At 32.6% G+C, this 20,477-nt stretch overlaps 1 protein-coding gene across 5 annotated transcripts in view; it reads left to right on the top strand.

Moving 5' to 3' along the window:
- Nucleotides 1-9,692, top strand: part of LOC129907742 (NPC intracellular cholesterol transporter 1) — a 64,256-nt gene extending 54,564 nt beyond the window's left edge. For 3 of the 5 annotated variants that reach the window (XM_055984091.1, XM_055984089.1, XM_055984088.1), the window contains 4 exons: nucleotides 1,023-1,174; nucleotides 1,238-2,927; nucleotides 2,986-3,858; nucleotides 7,510-9,692. In XM_055984091.1, coding sequence (XP_055840066.1) covers nucleotides 1,023-1,174; nucleotides 1,238-2,927; nucleotides 2,986-3,858; nucleotides 7,510-7,724 — 2,930 coding nt within the window. In that variant the 3' untranslated portion in view covers nucleotides 7,725-9,692. Of the gene's footprint in view, nucleotides 1-1,022; nucleotides 1,175-1,237; nucleotides 2,928-2,985; nucleotides 3,859-5,231; nucleotides 5,309-7,509 lie in introns of all 5 variants that reach the window. The other 2 variants (XM_055984092.1, XM_055984090.1) reach the window with 1 other exon arrangement.
- The last annotated feature ends 10,785 nt before the right edge of the window (nucleotides 9,693-20,477 follow it).

Below are 20,477 nucleotides of genomic sequence, written 5' to 3'. Positions count from 1 at the left end.
ATGTGCCAAACTTTTAGTTGTCATCTTTCAACCTGCCCCAAAGTATGCCAAAACTTATCTTTTTTTTCGTAAATGTGGGGTAGAGTTGCCTATTTGCGGCCGTCTCCAGTTTCCGACCACCTTTCGGAAAATCGTTATAACTAGTGATTTCGTAGGCTTAGGAAAATCGTTATAACTAGTGATTTCGTAGGCTTTATTCCAAAAGCTCTTATGCTGTTCTTACATATAAATGAACAGTATAAGAGCAAAATTTTGGAATAAAGCCTACGAAATCACTAGTTATAACGATTTTCCGAAAGGAGACGGCCGCAAATAGGCAACTCTACCCTATAACCAATCGAATGATATTTAAAAAAATCATAATAATTCTCCTGATTACAAAAATATATGTATGTAACACGTTTTGCCTTCAGTCGCCAGTTTTTTTTCTTTTCTACTATAACCACAAGCTAGTAACACTGCAGAAAGCCGTTTGTAATAAAACGATAAGAAAACGACTGCTCTAGGAAAGTTAGTTTGTGTTAAATTAAAAGTTTTACTTCGCAGTTCCATCCGCTCTTTGAAATTCCTTTATTTTTTTCTGATTACAAAAATGTATGTATCAGACGTCTGGACTACAGCAACCCTCCTAGCAGACATCCTTAAAATATCCAAAAATGCATTTTTTGCTGAAAATTTAAAAAAGCTTTTTTCTTTTCGACTATAACCATAAGCTGGTCACTCCGATGAGTATTTCTATCGTACATGCAGAACAGAACAATATTGACGATAACTCGTTAGAGAATTTTTTAAAGATTATATTATGATGAAAATCTACAGTTTAACAATCTCTATCGTTAAAAAAAGCATCCAACTAGTTTAATTGGAAAAGAATTTCCACGCAATTGTATGCACAATGTGCATATTACTGGCCTAAGTGTTTCAGTTGCTTTCCTAACAGTCACCTTAACCTGCCAAACTTCTATTTATCAAAAAACATTCTACTTATTTATATGATCTTTTTTTTCTATTCACTTTTCTAGGTGTATTTTTTGTTGCCTTCCTTGGAATGGGCATTAAATTCCTGCACATCACCACCGATCCTGTCCAATTGTGGGCTTCCCCACAATCCAGATCTCGCATTGAACGCGAATACTTCGACTCAACATTCCAGCCATTCTACAGAATCGAACAAGTAAGTAACAAATCCCAAACAATTTTCATTTACTCCTCTAATGTGACTTGAAATCCTTTTTAGATAATCATAAAAGCAGTTGATATGCCTCAAATCGTGCACAATACCTCAAACGGTCCAATTACTTTTGGACCTGTCTTCGATAAGCAATTTCTCTTAGATGTTTATTATTTACAAGAAGCAATTAAAGCCATCGGTCAGGAAGAAGGCAAGGGTTTGGAAAAGATTTGCTATGCTCCACTCTCAGCACCCTACACAGGACCTGTAGAGACAAAGGATTGTGTTGTGCAATCGTTGTGGGGCTATTTCCAAGATGATTTAGAAACATTTAATGATACCTCCAACGAAAACGGTTACGAAGTAAACTATTTGGATACAATATATCAATGCATGGGCAATCCATATCTTTGTTTGGCTCAATATGGTGGTCCAATTGATCCAGCTATTGCATTAGGAGGTTTTCTCAAGGAAGGCGAACAGTTTTCTGAATCCACAAAATACGAAACGGCCGATGCTATGATTCTAACATTCCTTGTTAATAATCACCACAACAAAGACAAGATTCAACCGGCTCTAGAATGGGAAGAAAAATACGTGAAACTTATGCAAAACTATACCAAATATAATATGAGCAAACATATGGATATCGCATTTACATCGGAGCGATCTATTGAAGATGAACTCAATCGAGAGTCACAGTCAGATGTGCCAACAATTTTGGTGTCATATTTGATAATGTTCCTCTATATTGCTATTTCTTTGGGGCATGTTCAAGAAACAAGTCGTGCATTGATCGATGTTAAAATCACGCTAGGTATTGGAGGAGTCGTAATTGTCCTGGCTTCGGTTGTTTGTTCTGTTGGTGCTTTCGGATTTATTGGATTGCCAGCCACGCTGATTATCGTCGAGGTAATTCCCTTCCTAGTGTTAGCTGTTGGAGTAGATAACATCTTTATTTTGGTTCAAACATATCAACGAGATCCCCGAAAACCCACAGAAACTCATGAGGAACATATTGGCCGTATTCTCGGCCGTGTTGGTCCATCGATGCTTCTCACTTCGGTAAGTGAGAGTTGCTGTTTTTTCCTCGGTGGCTTATCCGATATGCCAGCTGTAAAGGCGTTTGCACTTTATGCCGGTATGGCATTGTTTATCGACTTCTTACTTCAAATTACTTGTTTCGTGAGTTTGCTTACGCTAGACACCAAGCGACAAGCTGAAAATCGTCTGGATGTTTGTTGTTGCATACGTGGCAAAAAGACAGATGCTGCACCAATCACTGAAGGTTTGCTCTATAAGTTCTTCAAAAGTGTATATGTTCCTTTCTTAATGAAGAAGAATATCCGCATTTTGGTAATGATTGTCTTCTTCGGTTGGCTGTGTTCGAGTGTTGCGATTGCTCCGCGAATCGATATCGGATTGGATCAAGAACTTTCAATGCCAGAAGACAGCTTTGTGCTGCATTATTTCCAGTCGTTGAAAAAATTCTTAGGCATTGGACCGCCGGTATATTTTGTACTCAAATCTGGTTTAAATTTCACTCTAACTAAAGAACAGAACCTGGTGTGTGCGGGACAATTTTGCAATGACGACAGTGTATTGACACAAATCTACATGGCTAGCAAACGTTCGAATAGAACATACATTGCGCGACCAGCATCAAGCTGGCTTGATGATTTCTTTGATTGGGTCACAAATCCAAGTTCGTGTTGTCGTGTCGATCCAGATACAAAAGGATTTTGTCCACATTTTGGTAAGTTTTCAATTAAAAAAAAAAAGTTTCAATTAATAAAACCTTCTTCATGTTACAGATACTTCATGCGATGTATGTCCCATGCAAAATATCAGCAATATGAAACGGCCAACTGTACATGATTTCAACAAATATCTACCCTACTTCTTAATGGACAATCCTGATGATTCTTGTGCCAAAGGTGGCCATCCAGCATACGGTGATGCTGTCAAATACAAAGTTACATCAAACGAATCTATAGAAGTTGGCTCAACATACTTTATGGCTTACCATTCGATTCTAAAAACTTCAGCTGATTACTATCTATCACTTCGATCGGCTCGAACAATATCAGCCAACATAACCAACATGATTAGAGGCAGACTGATGTCCCAGGGTGTGCCCTTGAGTGAAGCCCTCAAAGTAGAAGTATTCCCATATTCAGTATTTTATGTCTTCTACGAACAGTACCTGACCATGTGGCCGGATACTCTAAAAAGCATGAGTATCTCTGTAACGGCTATATTTATTGTGACTTACCTTCTGATGGGTTTCGATATTCACTCATCGCTCGTGGTAGTAATCACAATAACAATGATTGTGATAAATCTTGGTGGCGTAATGTACCATTGGAATATTTCTCTAAATGCTGTATCGTTGGTAAATCTTGTTATGGCCGTTGGTATCTCAGTTGAATTCTGTTCACATTTGGTGCATAGTTTTGCTATATCTGTGCAAAGTACTCGCGAAAAACGTGCTGCTGATTGTCTCACAAAAATGGGCAGTTCAATTTTCTCAGGCATAACACTAACTAAATTTGGAGGAATTTTAGTTCTTGCCTTTGCCAAGAGTCAGATATTCCAAGTATTCTACTTTAGAATGTACCTGGGAATTGTGTTGATTGGTGCTGCCCATGGACTCATTTTCCTGCCTGTGCTGCTAAGCTATATTGGTAAGAATTTTGTGTTTATAATTTTTGTTTGGTATTAAATAACGATTAAAACTAATTAAATTCCCCTTACGCAAGGCTCGATTAACAATGGATTTCCATTCCAAATAAATAAAAAAAAAATCGTTATTGGTCACGATAATGCATACAAAATAATGTCGACCCTTTAACGACTTCCCACTCTATTGCATTTTGCCTAGTTTTTATAACGCATGAGTAAGAACTCTCATTGAAGAGTGCTAAATACTTATTTCTTATTAAGCGTTATTATTCAAAAGTAACTGTATTGTAAGATATATAACATGCATGTATCAAAAATAAGAAATTTTTAACATAAATAGATGAAGAATAAAAATTCTAAATAGGCAATTTAGAAAATAAATGATTGTAAGAAACCCACATCTGTGATTTAGAAAAAAGGCAGTTCATCCGTTGTCAACCACATCATTAATTGCTATGTGGTTAATATTTCCGTCCTATGTTGTAATCTCATTTATCAATTAAATCGCAAAGGGAAAGTTTTTAAATAAAGTGATTCCTAAAACAGATTACACACTTTGTGCGACATTTTAAGCCTATAAAATTTGTACACTTTTATAGCGTTTTCGTTTACTCGTCCGGGACTGTCCGGAATTATTCCCAACGATTCTGAAACTGTTCGTTTGGCACTAAATGACAGTTCTGATTCTGAACAACAGAGGAATCGAAAATAGAAACACGCAAACACTCACATAATTTAAATTTCAAATAGTAACGATCTCTTTAAATATTTTTTGTTTGTTTTTGAAGTAAATTCGTTTTTTTTCTTGCTGAAGTAAAGTACAAAAATTAATAGTAACCTATTTAAAAAAGTGTAATTAGGGTCAAATACATTTTTTCTTCATTCATATGTCGTTTTTCTATTACAAATACACTGACACAGAAACTTTAGAATCAAAAAAAGAATTAAAATTTATTCGTTTGGCATTCCGAATCGGGTAGTTTCGGACAGTTCTTTGAATTACCAAACGAAAACGCAATTAGACTTAATTACTCTAAAAACAAAATCAAACAAAAATAGTTTAAATTGTTTGTATATTCATTTCAATAAAGCTTTAAAGGCTTATTAGCAATTTCTTAGTCATAAAATGGCTTAAACCCGTAAAGCATAGTTTAGAATAATTGAAAATATAATAATTTTAAATGAAATAATATCGTCGATCATCATTTTAATGAAATATGATATCTTTCAAGACTACATTAATTGCATTTTATAATTTAGTTTAGATTTTTTGATAGCACACTTTCATTTAAGAAAAAAAGTGTTTTAATTTCTCTGTCTTCTTACATATTCATTCGAAACATACCATTTTCTCTTTTGTGATTAATATTTTTAGGTGCGCCCATGAATAAAGTGAAACTGGAAAATTTTAGACGTCAGCATTATAAAGTGCAAGAAACATCACTTTCGACTGTAAGATTTTAAATCAAACGAAAATCCAATTTAAACAAAACAAATAATTAAACACGAAAATGCAATAAATACAAAAACAAAAAAAATAAATAAAAAAAAAACAAATAAACTTGGAATGACTGCCTAATCTACCTGTATGCCTACATTGTCTTGGTTTGCTGTCATAAATATTGTGTACTTAATTTTATTATTTTTTTTTCTTAATTTTTCTAATTTATTTGTTGGTGTGTTTGAATGTTTTATTAGATTAGGAATGGAATGCCCTTCTTCTTTTTATTAGTTTTTTTTTTACACAAAATTATAATATTATCAAAGTTTTTCTTCTCGAACACATTTTAATTTACCAAATTTATTTCATTTCTGGTATTGTCATATATACTGCCTGGTAAAATTAAGTGCTAAACATTACTTGGAACTAGATAATTTATTTATTATGATGTTTTAAGTTTTAGTTTTTCTTGAATAATATTTGTTGTAAGATAATAATTTCGAGCCTGTGTATTGTACTCAATGTGAACACTCAGTGATAGAACATTATTGTAGAAACAACAACATATATAAATTATCAATTTTATCATTACTTTTATCAATACAAAAAGAGAACTTATTCTGAATTCAAAATCGAGTCGTTTTTTAGATTACTTAACTAAAGTATTCTTAATCGATTTCAGTTCGTTTGTTCACCCAAGTACCAAGCTATTATAAGCCGTGTTTTTTTTTCACTCACGGTAAACAACAACAAATTATTGCTAAGGATAAACAAAAGTTTTTTATTTGATGGTTTAAAGAGAAATTTTTTTTCTAAACTTGTAAATTTTTTATTAATTATTAAAAATAAAAAAATGTAATCGTTTGTTACTGTTTACAGTAATAAATGTTAACTCAGTAAAATACTGAGTACCAGTACCAAACCTGGCTATTAATACTATTATTGTCATGTCAAGTTGTTGGCTCCTACAAATCTGCTAGTACCATATTGTTATATCAATAATTGCTATTGCTTGTAGTTTAAGGCGAGTTCGTTATAGTCTCATTTACTCAGGTACAATTAATTGAATAACTCTAAACCAGACATGTCATACTCAATGGTTACTAGGGGCCAAAACAGCGAGATCTAAATATTTATGAACCGCAAAAAGAAGTAAAACTGGAATTTTTTATAAAACAGATTTATAAAACCAAAAGAATGGTTATATTAATGTTTTCTTCCTGATACCTGGAATCTCTTCTCTACTACTATTTTTTTCACAAGGCTCGCATCGATAGGTTGTGTGAAATTTGCAAACGATTTTATATGGCAGTTTTCAACTGTCCCAAAGCTGACTGCAAAATACTTATAAAATTTGGCCATATCATCACAGAAATTTGGAACTATCCCTGGAGCCACACCAGAAATCGTATGCCTACATTTTCATATCATTCGGCATTTATTCTATGTTTTTTTATTTTACAAATTAATGCAAGCAAACGCATTTTTAATCTACCTTAATCTTTTAATAAGCAGCTGATTAAAATTTTTTGGTTGTCTTTATTAATTTTTTTTCGCTAGCCAAAGAGTATTTTTTGTTCATTTTTGAGTAGTCAAAAGAGAAGATTAAGAATGAAAATAAGAGAATGTTCAAGTAGAAGTACCATTTAAATACGTCTTCTTGCTCACTTCAAAAACTGAATTTAATAAAAACAACTTTGAGTACTCAAACTACTAAATCCCATAGAAAATCTGACGTTTTCAAGTAAGGAATCATTTATCTACTTAGAAGGTTAAAGTTAAGTGAATAGTTCCAATTTTTCAAAAATCTGTCAAAAACCTATGAAATAAATTTGGTAATTTTAAAATGTATCTCACTTTTATTTTCAATTGAAAGCATTTTCAGTTATAAATTTGATAGATGTTCCTTTTAGTTGCTTAAAATTTGCACTTTTGAATATTTTACTGCACAGTTATCACACATTTGCACACTGACTCTTACACACAAAAAAAAAATAGATGCAGGATTCCTGTGTTATTCACACAAACAACTATACAATATTATTATTTTTTCTTTCACGGAATCGATAGTTTCTCATGTTTTCTTATCTATTATTTTATTTATTGGTAAAGGCTTCTTAGAAATGTTATAACTTGTTAACATATTTTCTAAAAAAAAATAATAATTTAAAATAAATTAACTTAATGTGATTTTTAATTTTAAATCAAATAGGCGTGATGCCCCGAAGAAATCGAAGAAGAATTCAACACAGGCCAAACAGCAATAACAACCCAAGAACGAGTTACCATCCAGACGACACAATCAATCCATCTTCTACCCATTATTCTCCGGTTTATCCGTCTTCGTCGCAATCGTCCTACGGAAGTATAAACTCTGAAACGATACTTCATCCAACCCAAAGGTATACCCCCATCACTCAAGAATAAATATAATATTAAATTAACAAAAAAGGGCGTGTGTATAAATTACAATTATTATAAAATAATGCAAATTAAACTAAAAACTAAATCAATCAGGAAAATAATAAGAATGAAGTATTTTAAAGTATGTAATATAAAGAAAAGTATTTATATTAGTAAAAATATGATAAACAAAAAAAAACTATTTAGAACAATTAAGCAAACTAACATTAATTATATTGAACATAAAAACGAAAAGACAGTTAAAAAAAATAAAACAAATCTGTATTTACAAAAAAATATATATCCTCGAAGTAGAACTTTGAGGATGTAAACCAACCAACTACTAAAACAAGAACACAGAATGTCTGAAAGTAACTTTGTAATTTTGCATTAAAATAATATTGAATTAACGTTTATAGTATTAAACAATAATAGTAAGTTAAACAAAAACGATACCTATTTAATAAGTATACAAAAAAACATGAAACATTCTCTCTTTTATTATTTTTTTTAATATATTTTTGTTGTATTTTGTTTTTCATATCCATTACCATTACTTTTGTTTCTGTCCGGAATAATTTGTTTCTCAATTTCTGCGATAATTTCATTCAATCATTTTTTTTATAGCTTAAGAAATAAAAATATTTAAACTTATTGTAAATTTAGCAAACATGATTAATTTTTTTTGTTTTAAACAGAATTAATTTTTATTTTTTCGTTTTCATTTTTCAAGATTGTTATCAATTTCATTATTTATTATCATGTAAAGGCATCCAGATTTCATTAAATTCCTACGATTTATCTGGTGCTTTCGAGACATCGTAGTATGAAATGGCATGTGGCTTAGAATTGTCGAATCGGAATACACGAACGTTGAACCGTTGAGTGTAATTTTCGATAATTTGTAAATCGATTCCTGACATACTTCTTTTTCTTTGTATCTACCGGCCCAAAACTAATTTATCGTTTTTTTAAACTCATTTCGAATACAAAACCGGTAAATTGTCAATATTTTTCAAAAAAAAACCTTAAACTTTTAGACAATTGGGATTAACTTTTTTTTTGTGCTTTTGCCAAAAATCCGAAAGAACAAGTGCATGTCAATAGTTCTTTCATTGTTTGATGCCAAAGACAAATCATATTTTTAGTTTGAAACAAAAACTAAAATTTGAATTTTACCTAGAGGAATGTCTGTCGAACTGAACCTGGAAAAGACTGACACAAAATGTATTTTAAGTTAAAAGTGTCAAATAATGTATACATATATGCTGGCATATATTTACATAAAGTTGTTCTTCTTGCAACACTTTAAAAATTTGGGTTTTATTTCAGACTTTTCTGAACCAACAACACGCTTGGGGAAAGTTAGTTATTAATAATAATTAAAAAAAATAATAAATCAATTTATTATTAGGAATGTTAACATTTACCTACAAAACAACTATGGCTGTGTCGTGGTTTGGTTTTCATTAATAAATTATATTTCTTGGGATATATGTATGAAGAGAAAATTCCTTGTTACAAAACAAAGAAATATACTGTCACAAATGCTTTGAGTAAACATTAAAAAATAATAACTTAATAAAAAATGTAAGTTTTATTATAACAATAGCTTTTAAATTATAGCTATTGTATGGTTCGAATGTTTCTTAAGTAATTTGGAGAAATGGTGCTATGACCTAACTCCCCATCCTAATCCAAACGGTTTACTACTATATAAAATGAGTTGGTTTTATATTTCGATTAATGACCACCTTTACTAGAAACTGAAGAATCAAAATTCAGCATCCCATTAGTTTATTCATTATTTATCATTTTTTTAACAAAAAGATACGTTTTTGCAATTAGCACAGAGGCTTTTAATTTTTAACCTAATTTCTTTTAAGTTCTTTTTTATTAGAACAAAATTATAGTTACACATCGTACGTTGAGAAAGATAGTGTCACAACTCAAAAAACACGATTTTTTTTGGAGAAGTAAAATAAGAAATTCGGGAGCGGTACGATTGATCGCAAACTTAAATCTCTTATAACGAAATCTCGCATTTTTTTAAATTTCACGCAAAACAAAATTTCGCATTTTTAAAATCTTACATAAGAAAATCTCGCATTTTCAAAATCCCGCAAACCAAAATTTCGCATTTTTAGAAAAAATCTCGCTTCTGCATAAAATTCTCGCTATAACAAAATCTCGCACCACAAAAATCTCGCATTGTAAAAGTCGACAAATTCGATTGAATTAAGTCCTTTTAATCCTAAATCCAGTTGATCTTGAACACTATGAACAACTGAAATAGAAGTCTAATATGCATATAACAAACTTTTACCTTTTCTATCTTTTTCTCATTGAAATAAAATATTTATTAATTCGCGCGCGCGAATTAATAAATATTTTATTTCAATGCGAGATTTTAAATTGCGAGATTTTAGTTTACGAGATTTCAAGGTTGCGAGCTTTCGTTAAGCGAGATTTTGTAATTGCGAGTTTTCGATATAAGAGATTTCATAATGCGAGATTTTAAGATGCGAGATTTTAAAAACGAGATTTTAAAATGCGAGCAATCGTACCCAACCCAAGAAATTCATAAAACAAAATTTACATATAAAACAGATGAATTTGATAACGACACTTCTGTTCTTTAGCGGTTAGTTTTGCAGATAAAGTCACGCCATTTGGTACAAATGTAGAACTTGTGAACCTTGTGAACTCGAATATCGAGTTAATTCAAAATGGACACTTTTAGTTTTGACACTATTTTTCTCAACATGTGATATGTATTATTAAATTATTTTACCCTTGGTATACCCCGTGGCGCAATGGGTCGTGCAATGGCCTATGACGTCAGAGTTTTGGGTTTGTATCCCAGCCTCGACCGACTAAAAACATTTTTTCAGGGTTTCTGCCTCTAGCGAGGTATTCACAAGGAATGTTAACCCTTTCTGAATAATGTAAAGGGCCCAACCCATAGAATCCGTTGCGTCCGTTGCGTCGAAGTTTTTGACTGACAGCTCGATAAAATACACATGTTCTTATGGGAAGTCCGTCTCCGTCCGATCCGTCGCTTATGGGTCGCTTCCCATAAGAACGTGTGTATTTTATTTTAAAACTTCGACGCAACGGACGCAACGGATTCTATGGGTTTGCTGATCTTTCAAATCATCTTTTATCTTAACAAATATCATAATTTCAGCTCAAAGTTTGGTCCAAAAAATATTTGTATTTGATTGTTTTTGTGTATGTTTTGTTTTAAATCGAAAACGTTACGAGTAAATTGTACAATGCTGTTGTTTGCAATTTAAAAACAAAAATTAAATAAAAATCAAAGGATTGGTTCAATTTTAAGGACATGCTTAAATAAAATTACCAATAATTACAATTCCTTCATCTGCGCTAATACGATTAGAAATGCAATAAGATATTCATTCCTATTTTTATGAAATAACAAGAAAACTAGTTTTATTTCCTCAAATTATTTATTCAATGATTTTTCAAACATTTATTATAATTTGTTTTGTATGATTCATTTTAAGTTTACTCCACACCCGCCAAGACTGTAAAAGAAAAACAAAAATTGAAACCGTAAATGAAATGTCTCTGACAAAAAAAAGTAAACTATTGCTTATAATATTTTATACAAACATTAAAATGTGAAGAGAAATAAAAATAAGCTTACTAAAGATTTTTTTTTACTAAAACAAAATATGATTTTTAGTTAAAATGCAGAAAAACAAAACAATTATGAACTTTTGCGAATAAAACTTGTAACAGTTTTTACCGAAATGAATCAAAGAAAAATAAAATTATTTAACAAAATAAAAAGTAGGTTAAAGAAGTGTTTAAATGTTTAAATAAATGAATGTGCGTTTATGATGATAACGAATTTCAAAATAAACATGAAAGTGGCCTTCATAAAAAAAAAATTAGTTAAAATTAAATATTAATTGATGTAAAGCATATAACAAAATAATAAAATAAAACGTTTTTTACAATAATTGCGTAAGGATAAAAAATGAATAATTAATTAAATAATAATATATTAAAGTGAAAATATTCTTAAGGGCAAATTATCTGTTTAAAGTCTATTTTTTATTATTTTATTTTTTTTGTTTTTCTATATGGAACAGTGATTTGAATCTACAAGATTCAGAATTTACAGTCAGAACTTGTCAAAAATATTATATTTAGTATTTGACCTTTTTTTTAAATTATTAAAGTCAAAACATATCGTTTTATAAAAAAATTGTTGATAATGTAATAATAAAAACCTCCGATTTTCCATAGACATATTAATCTTGTGCATGAATTCAATATCAATTTCCTTTTTTCGCATTCTATTAATCAAAATGGTAGTTTATTTTCATTGTTAAAACCTTTGCATAGCTCAGCTTCTAAACAATAATTCCACTGTAGATGTTGTAGTACATCGAAATCTAATGAATTTAGTTCCTCAAAGATAATTTGCCTGGTAGTTTGTTTCCTTTTAAAGTACAATCATAAAAAAAAACGAATCCCAACATACCAAAACATCATTTTGACAACAAATCACACATAAACCTACTACTAAGCTACTAAATATATAGCCAAAAGCAACAAAGTTACTCATTTGTCCACTTTAACAAATAAAAAAAAAAACATACATATATCAGCAAAAGATTGATAATAATAAATTAAAATATAAAAAAGTGGACAAACAATACATTTAACATATTTTTTTTACGTAAATTAAACAGAAGCAACAATTCAGTAACATAAACAAAGTGTACCTAAGAAAAAAATTGTGAAAATAACAAAATTATAACTACAAATGTGTATTTTTTTAAGTCTACAACTCATTCCGAATGTTTGATAAAAATAAATAAAAAAAAAAACAAACAAACAAAATAAATAAAATATAAAAATAATATAATTAAATATATCTGTATATCTTATTAGTCTAAACTAAAACAAAATTATATAATACATTATGTTAAATACAACAAAAAAAAAAACATTAAGTATGTGTGTAGATAGATAGATATTATATAAATGTCTAAATAACATGGCTTAGAAAAATTCATTTAATTAATATGTATTTTGTTTATTTTTAGGCATCATTTTAATTGTTTACACTATTTTCTAATAATATGCTAAATGCATATTGTCACAGTAATTTAAAATAAAAATATTATCTATCTATTTTTTCTACACAATTTTGTGTGATATAGAAATATATATATATTTATTAGATAAAACAAAAAAACAACCCCTTCTGCTCATCAAAATACAAAAAAGTTTCTTTTTTTTGGTTTTTGACCTATTCTATAAATAATATTCACAAAAAAAATTAAAGTGGGTAAAAGGGTTTTTTCTCTGTGGTTGATATATTAATTAGTTAAATTTCTTTTGTTAATGTTATTACAAACCTATAAAATGATTTATTGTAAATTGAAAAAAAAAAACAAAAAATTAAATAAATTGAAATGTTATTAAAACAATATTTAAAATGAAGGAAAATAATGGGAAGTTGTGAAAAACTATACTTTAAGTGTGTGACTGTGGCTATTTAGGTAATAAAATTTATTTTTTCTTCTTTTGGTAAACGTTATTTAAAATATGATTGTTTTATTTATTTGGAAATATAATGCAAGTTTTTACATCAAACTTTTATTGGAAACCTACAGCCTATTTCGAACAGAGTTCAAATGAATTTAATCAGGCTCCAAAAGACAAGAGGGTCAAGAGAATCGTCTAAGTTGATAGTTGATTGTCGTTTTTGATTATCATATATCAACTATTTGCTCTGAGTAAATCGATCACCAAAAATTGTTTGGTTCTTGGAATCACTAACGATTCAATTTATAAGCATTCGACTCACACGCTGGGAACCTATAGGTTCGATTTCTGTCGGTAATTTTTTTACATAAATAAATGATTATAACTTTTTAATGAATATCTATAGGAAGTCTCATAGCTAAATACAATGGGTTCGGAACGGAAATTTGTCCGATTTCATGCAAATCGAAGAGTTTTTAAGTGTGCTTCCTCGAAGCAAGATTCATATGAAATTGGAGAATTTTTTGCTCTGACGGATACGCTAGGGCCGATAATTTCTTGTTGATTCTGAGCAATTGCACTTTTTTGTCCTTCTGGCATTGAAAATTTGCATTGAAGTATACATTCTGTTTTTTATTTTTATACATTTTTGTTTTTAATTTATTCTATTTATAGTGGAGTTTATTCTGACACAACTTACCTTTCTCAAAATAAAAAGAAAAAAATAACAAAATGAATGAAAGTGACACCTAAATAGATGGTCAATTTGAAAATCACCTTACGTGGAGCAAAACCATATTTTGATGATCAACAATCAACCACCGCCTTAGCCGATTCCACCCCTGGCAATCACAATCAAATCTGATACAGAAGTTGATTTTGTTACACTTTTCTGGTAAGTCAATAATAGTTTCATATCATTCCTGAAATCTTAACAAACAAAAACGATGAACACCAAATTTTTGAGATTTAATTTTGTAACCGAATTGGCTTTTTATTATAAATATTTAAGTATTACCTACAAAAAAAAAGAAATTAATAAGAAAAAAGTACATGACCCACTACAACACGACCGCCGACGACACCTTTAAAATTATGTGTTTTTTATCTGCAAATAAGTAAACAAATTCATAAGCAACAAATTTATTTCATCTCATTCCCACCTACAGGGGTTAAAAAAATAAAAGGGTATAGGGTGTTCCTTTTTACTAAGAGGTGACAGCCTTGTTGAGGGATTGTTAGCGCTTTTGCTATAAGTTAAGTAATTCTCAGCGCTATAAAATGTTAAATTTCTTGGAGAAGTGCACCCCTTTGATGAAACTTAGTTGTTAGATTCATGTTTCATGAGTAAAAAAGCACCTGGCTGGTGACATATCATTGTTTTATGATGACCTAGCTATACTCTGTTCGATAAAAATTGGCAGTACAGGGAAGATAGGCCATTTGCATCTCACTCTGCTTCACGCATGTCGCCATGTCGCTTTGTCGCCGTGTCGCCTGCCTTGTCGCCTTGTCACAATGTCGCCATGTCGGCTTGTCGCCATGTCGGCTTGTCGCCATATCGCCTTGTCGCCATGTCGCCTTTTCACCTTGTCGCCTTGCTTGATTTGACAGTAATAAAAAATTAACCCAATTTGTCAACCAAAAAAAAAGTTCTTCGAAGAAAATCCCTAAGCAAAGCTTTTATTAGTTTGATTTTTGTTATATGAGTTCTTAAAGGCCCCAGCCCATAGAATCCGTTGCGTCCGTTCCGTCAATACATCCGTTGAAGTTGAAGTTTGGGACAGAAAGGGGTGACCCATAGAATACGTCGTACGGCGGATTGCTTTTTGACAGCTCACTTCAAATTCCGAGGTGTGTTCGATATTTTATCGCTGAATGTGCACTAAGGAAGTTCTGATGCAAGAAATTTTTAACTATTATTGTTGTTCTTTTTTTTAATAAAATAAAATGCGCGACTAGATTTCATGTAGTTACTTGCTCTTCAGTTAAAAACAATTTTTAATAACAGATTATCATTTGTAGATATGACTTTGGCATAGTAAAATTGAACTCTACAACAGAATTTGAGTATTTAATTGATATAATTTATAAGATACATCATTAAATGTTACTTTTATTACAATTAATTCACTAATGAATACTGAAATTTCACAACTCATAAAATCGGAGAAGAAAAGAACGCAGTTCATTTAGTTCTGAAATTCCTCGGTGTGCACTCTCAAACAGAAAAATGAACAGATCTATTGTTGACAACCAATGTCAAACCATACGACGGATGAAAAAGTAGAAAGTTGGGCAACTTCTTCCGTCGAAACCGTCCGTCTCCGTCCGATCCGTCGCTTATGGGTCGCTTCCCATAAGAACGTGTGTATTTTATCGAGCTGTCAGTCAAAAACTTCGACGGAACGGACGCAACGGATTCTATGGGCTGGGGCCTTAACTCACTCTTTGTAGGAGTTTTGAAGAATTTTTAAAGCTGAATATGAATGAAAGGCCTTGTCGCCTTGTGGCCATTTCGCTTTGTCGCCATGTCGCCTTGTCACCATGTCGCCTTGCTTGATTTGACAGTAAAAAAAAAATTTAACCTAATTTGTCAACCAAAAAAAAAGCTCTTCTAAGAAAATCCCTAAGCAAAGCTTTTATTAGTTTGATTTTTGTTATAAGAGTTCTTAACTCACTCTTAGCAGGAGTTTTGAAGAATTTTTGAAAATTTGAAAATTTATATTTATTTATATCGTTAGTTAAGAGAGTGAATGAAAGTTTTGACGGTTTTCAGTTATTTGTCTCGTCTGGTCTTTTTTTGTTCGACGTTTTTTTTTCTTTCGGTTTCTTTTCGGTTTTCGGTTTTTTTTTTTGTAAAAACCGGTTTAACCTGTAAGGACATAAAAACCGAAAAAAACCGGTTGACCGAAGCAAAAAAACCGAAACCGATTTAAACCGGCCGGTTTTTCCCATCCCTAATTCTGCCACTGATCGTGTGGCAGATCGGTCATAGGGGGATGTACATACATCGCTTGATAAAGAAATAACAACAACAATTCCACACCGCGTCTGTGGTTTTCTTCTGTGTTTCAGGGGCATATTTTTCGTGAATTGCGTTTGGGCAACTGTTAGGTCCCACTGATTTAAAAAAACCTCTCCCATTAGACCTGTGCTGCCAATTTTTATAGGACAGAGTATAGCTTTTGTATGACAATGTGACTTTTCCATACAAAAAATTGAAAACAAACTACAAACATGGCGGTGTGGCTTTTTTGTGTTTTTAATTTAAATTATTTTGTTTTAGTGGTTAAGTACTTAAAAGAACTTTGTTGATTGAGGGAATAGGGTGGTTCGGGATTAGGGGCTACCACACAATTCTGGAGGTCGTGGTAGCCATGGTGGTATCATAAAGATACATGGGTGGGAAAATCCTCCGAGGGCCAACAACATCTGGACCCTCGCTCGGCCCTACTGGAGTCACCCCGCCCCTTAAATATTAAACATCGGGTTCCCATCATTTCTCTTTTCCAGCATAGACAGGCATGATGATATTCGTAACAACTGTCCAATGCTTCGGCTCCAAGAACTCACCCCCATCCGACGAGCAACGGCCGGTTGCCAGCATGCCGAACGGGGGCCGGAGTACTGGACACCCCTCTTCCTCCTCCTGCCCGGACCAACCTCATGTGCCTGTACATACGAGGTTGTAAGGGTGGTAGACGAGGAGTGGAGAGGGGCACAGTCTATTTCGTTACAGGTGGCGCCCAACGTGGGGCCCGAATGTACTTAAATAGTTATACTAGTTTTTCATCTTAGGAGAGTAGATCCAGAACACAGGAGCGGAGTTTCTTTCCTGGATTTGTTTAGTTTAAATAACATCTTCGTACATTATTTTGACACTACAATCGTCCGGTAAATGAGAAATTGTCTCGGTTTACGTCAGTTGAATATTGGTAGAATTTTTCAAAATTAAGTTTCATTTTCCATCTTCGTACATTATTTTGATATTACAATCGTCCGTTAAATGAGAGTTTTTCAAAATAATAATTTTTTTTTTGGCGAAGCCTTAGATGAGGTGAACTCGACTTTAGTTGTTCGACCATAATTGAAATTCGTTATTTGACTATTTTATTCTATATTTTTGTGAGCTCTGAAGCTGGACTGACAGTCGGTATAGGTGCCACTGTGCACTGCCATCTTCATCTCCTTAAGCGAGTTCAGGATCGAAGCTTTACATTGTGTTCGCAGTGGTCTACTGGTACTTCAGTAGGGGACAACCGCCTTGTTTCTTCCGCAACTACACAACCATCTCCTCTGCTTCGACTGTATTATGTTTATGAAATTGATGTATAAATAATTTTTTTTAACAGCCAATCAAATAATTGAAATTTTCAATATATTTTTAAGCATTCATTATTTCTGAATTTATTATTTTAATATTTTTTTTTTTTTTTTTTTTTTTTTTTTTGGGTGAGAATACACATTTTTACTGAATTCAAAAATCTGTATTTTTTTTATTCTTTGCCGTTGGATTATTTTGTGTTTCAAATCACCTTAAAGTTGAAAAACCCTAGTTCTCTTTAAATTGAACAATTTATTGGAGTTCTCCTTTAATTTTAACTTAATTGAATTTTTGTGTTTCAAATCACGGCAAAATTGAATTTTAATCGTATCATCTCAAATTCTTAAATCTTCTGCGTACCGCTTTTCAAGATGTCTGGTCGTCGACGTGGTCAAAAGAAGGCCAACACCAGTCTTCGATGTAGGGTCCTAAAATTGCACCTACGCTCAGACTCCTGGGCTGACATCCGAGATGAAAAAAAAAAAAAAAAAACCTGAGACTTCAAATGGTAGCCATCCGATAGAGGATGAAGGAGATGCCTCATTACGGGCAGTTTCCTTAGCCGTTGTCTATGGTGGTAGAGGTTCTGGATATATATGGGCAGATGTTGGTATTTATCTATGGAAGTTCTTCGTTGTTTCTGATTTTCTAGAGCAGTACTGACAGCATTCTCCAAGTCGTCAATTGCAGCATCGATCTGATTGTTTTGAAGATTGCTATTCTCTGCAAGTAGAATGATTGCTCTGTCGATGACTTTCTGAAGACTTGGAACATACAGCTTAGAATAGTTGATGAATCCTTCTTCTGGCTGGTTTGCGGTGAGGATCTGGTGTTGTAGATTTATTGAGAGCATAACTGCTTCGTGGTCTGAGTCACTAGTGAGGGTTGTGCAGATATAGTTTCTCAATTCTGGTAGACTGAATACTAGGTTTGAAGTTGCAAGAAAGAAGTCTAGCGTTGATGGTGTTCTCGAGAATGTGGGCTTAGGTTGAGAGATGATGACTAGGGAATGTTGATCACTGTTATCGGCCAGCCAGTTGACAATAGTATTTCCATCATTGTTGTTTTCGGTATCCATCCATCGCTGATGTCTCGCATTGAAGTCGCCACCAATGAGTCCATATGTACTTCTGCTGACAGTTTGGTTAAGGATTTGAAGATCCTGTCTTATTTCATTCAATCTTGTAGGTGCTGATAACGGTTGAAGATTCATCCATTTCGAGCTTGATTGTGATGGCGGTGGCTTCGAAGCATTTTAGGCCGGGAATTGTCACTTTTCGGGCAAAACAGTAGGCAAATTTATTGTGAAGTTACAGAGCAGTTCCTCTCTTTCCCTCGCTCTTCCGTTCTGAAAGTCTTGTAGTTGACGAAATCAATGTTGTTCCTCTGCATTACATTTGTTTTGCTGATCAAGGCAATGTCCGGGTTGTTCTTTTTTAGGAAAAGGTTTTGTAGGCGCATTAAGCGCTGTATAAGTCAAAGATAAAGATGGCCAGGGCCACAGACTTCTGTTTTTCGCTTAGATAGTTGTAATTTGGTGGCACAGCGCTACGGGCTTTATCCATAACCGTAATGAGATCGGATCCAAACAGACGTTTAACCTCCTTCTTTAAGTTTTGGCCTGAGTTCTTTGCTCCATTAGAAGGTGATGGTGTTGCTACTGATGTCTTCTTTGGGGTCCTCACTGCTGCTGAATCTGGGAAGTAGGTTTCATAAATGGATTTATTGTCGATTGCGGCACTGGGTTTTTTCTTGAAATAGCTGCAAAACTGATGGCTGGTTTGGTAAAGGTGCAAGCTGACTTCGTGACGAACTCTTGTTGGGCTTTCTTTTGGGTCAGAGCTTTTTTTTCTCTTCTTGTTTCTTCTAAAGTTTCGGGCATTCTCTGTAATTGGCTGGGTGTCCCTCGGTTTTGCAGTTGGCGCACAAAACATCATGGGTAGAGTTGTCCCTGCATGGGCATTCTCCTGGCAGATGGCTGTCCTTGCACCTAACGCAGACGTAATTCATTCCGCAGTTCACTGCTACATGCCCAAAGCGCTGGCAGTTCCTACACTGGACTACATCATTGGCCATGAAGGGCTCCCAGTTCCCAGCTAAGTTAAAAGAATTCAACAAAGCTGTTGAATTCTTTGTTGGAGGTCTTTCTTGATCTGTAGGGGGAAACTTTAATGATGAGCAATCCTTCGATTTTAAGTTCCTCTTCAACTTCCATGGCACTGGTGGTGAAGTGGATGCTTTTCAGCAGCATCATGGTTTTCCTGTCTTCTTTTGGAGTAAACGATAGGTTTTGGATTTTCATCATCTTCAGATCATTTGCCACTTGGCTCATTCGTTGGATCCAATCTGGTTTTGTAAAAGATGTGGTAAGTACCGTTTTTCGTCAATATTCGTAATGCCGTAAAGCAATTTTACGTAATACTACTTCTATTACTAAATCATAAAAAAATATTGAAAATTTATTATAGGCCTGTGATTCAACTAAGGCGCTTCTCATTGCTTGCTGTTTGGTATTCGCAGGCCATAAGAATATGGACATACGGAGTCCAATGCATGGCCAACATCGTACCTAGGTGTAAATATATTTTATTTTATTTTATTTTATTTTATTTTATTTTATTTTATTTTATTTTATTTTATTTTATTTTATTTTATTTTATTTTATTTTATTTTATGTTATTTTATTTTATTTATATTTTATTTTTCAGTAGAAAGAACATTCGGCCGCAACTTCTCCGATAGACTTAAGTTTCGTATTCGTGCATTTTGTCGAGCAGGCTTATCTACAAAAAAAAACTTCACAAAACAAATCACGAAACTGAACATTGAACGTGTGATTTCAAACTAGACCTGTTTGTTTTTTCCCTAGAAACACCATTGTGTCGCAACTTCTTCGGTACAAATTTCTGGCATTTTGT

The sequence above is a fragment of the Episyrphus balteatus genome, chromosome 1 (assembly GCF_945859705.1).
Source record: "Episyrphus balteatus chromosome 1, idEpiBalt1.1, whole genome shotgun sequence".
Taxonomy (NCBI): Eukaryota; Metazoa; Arthropoda; class Insecta; order Diptera; family Syrphidae; genus Episyrphus; species Episyrphus balteatus.
The sequence above is the reverse complement of the archived record's forward strand: the minus strand, read 5'-3'. Positions and strand labels throughout refer to the sequence as shown.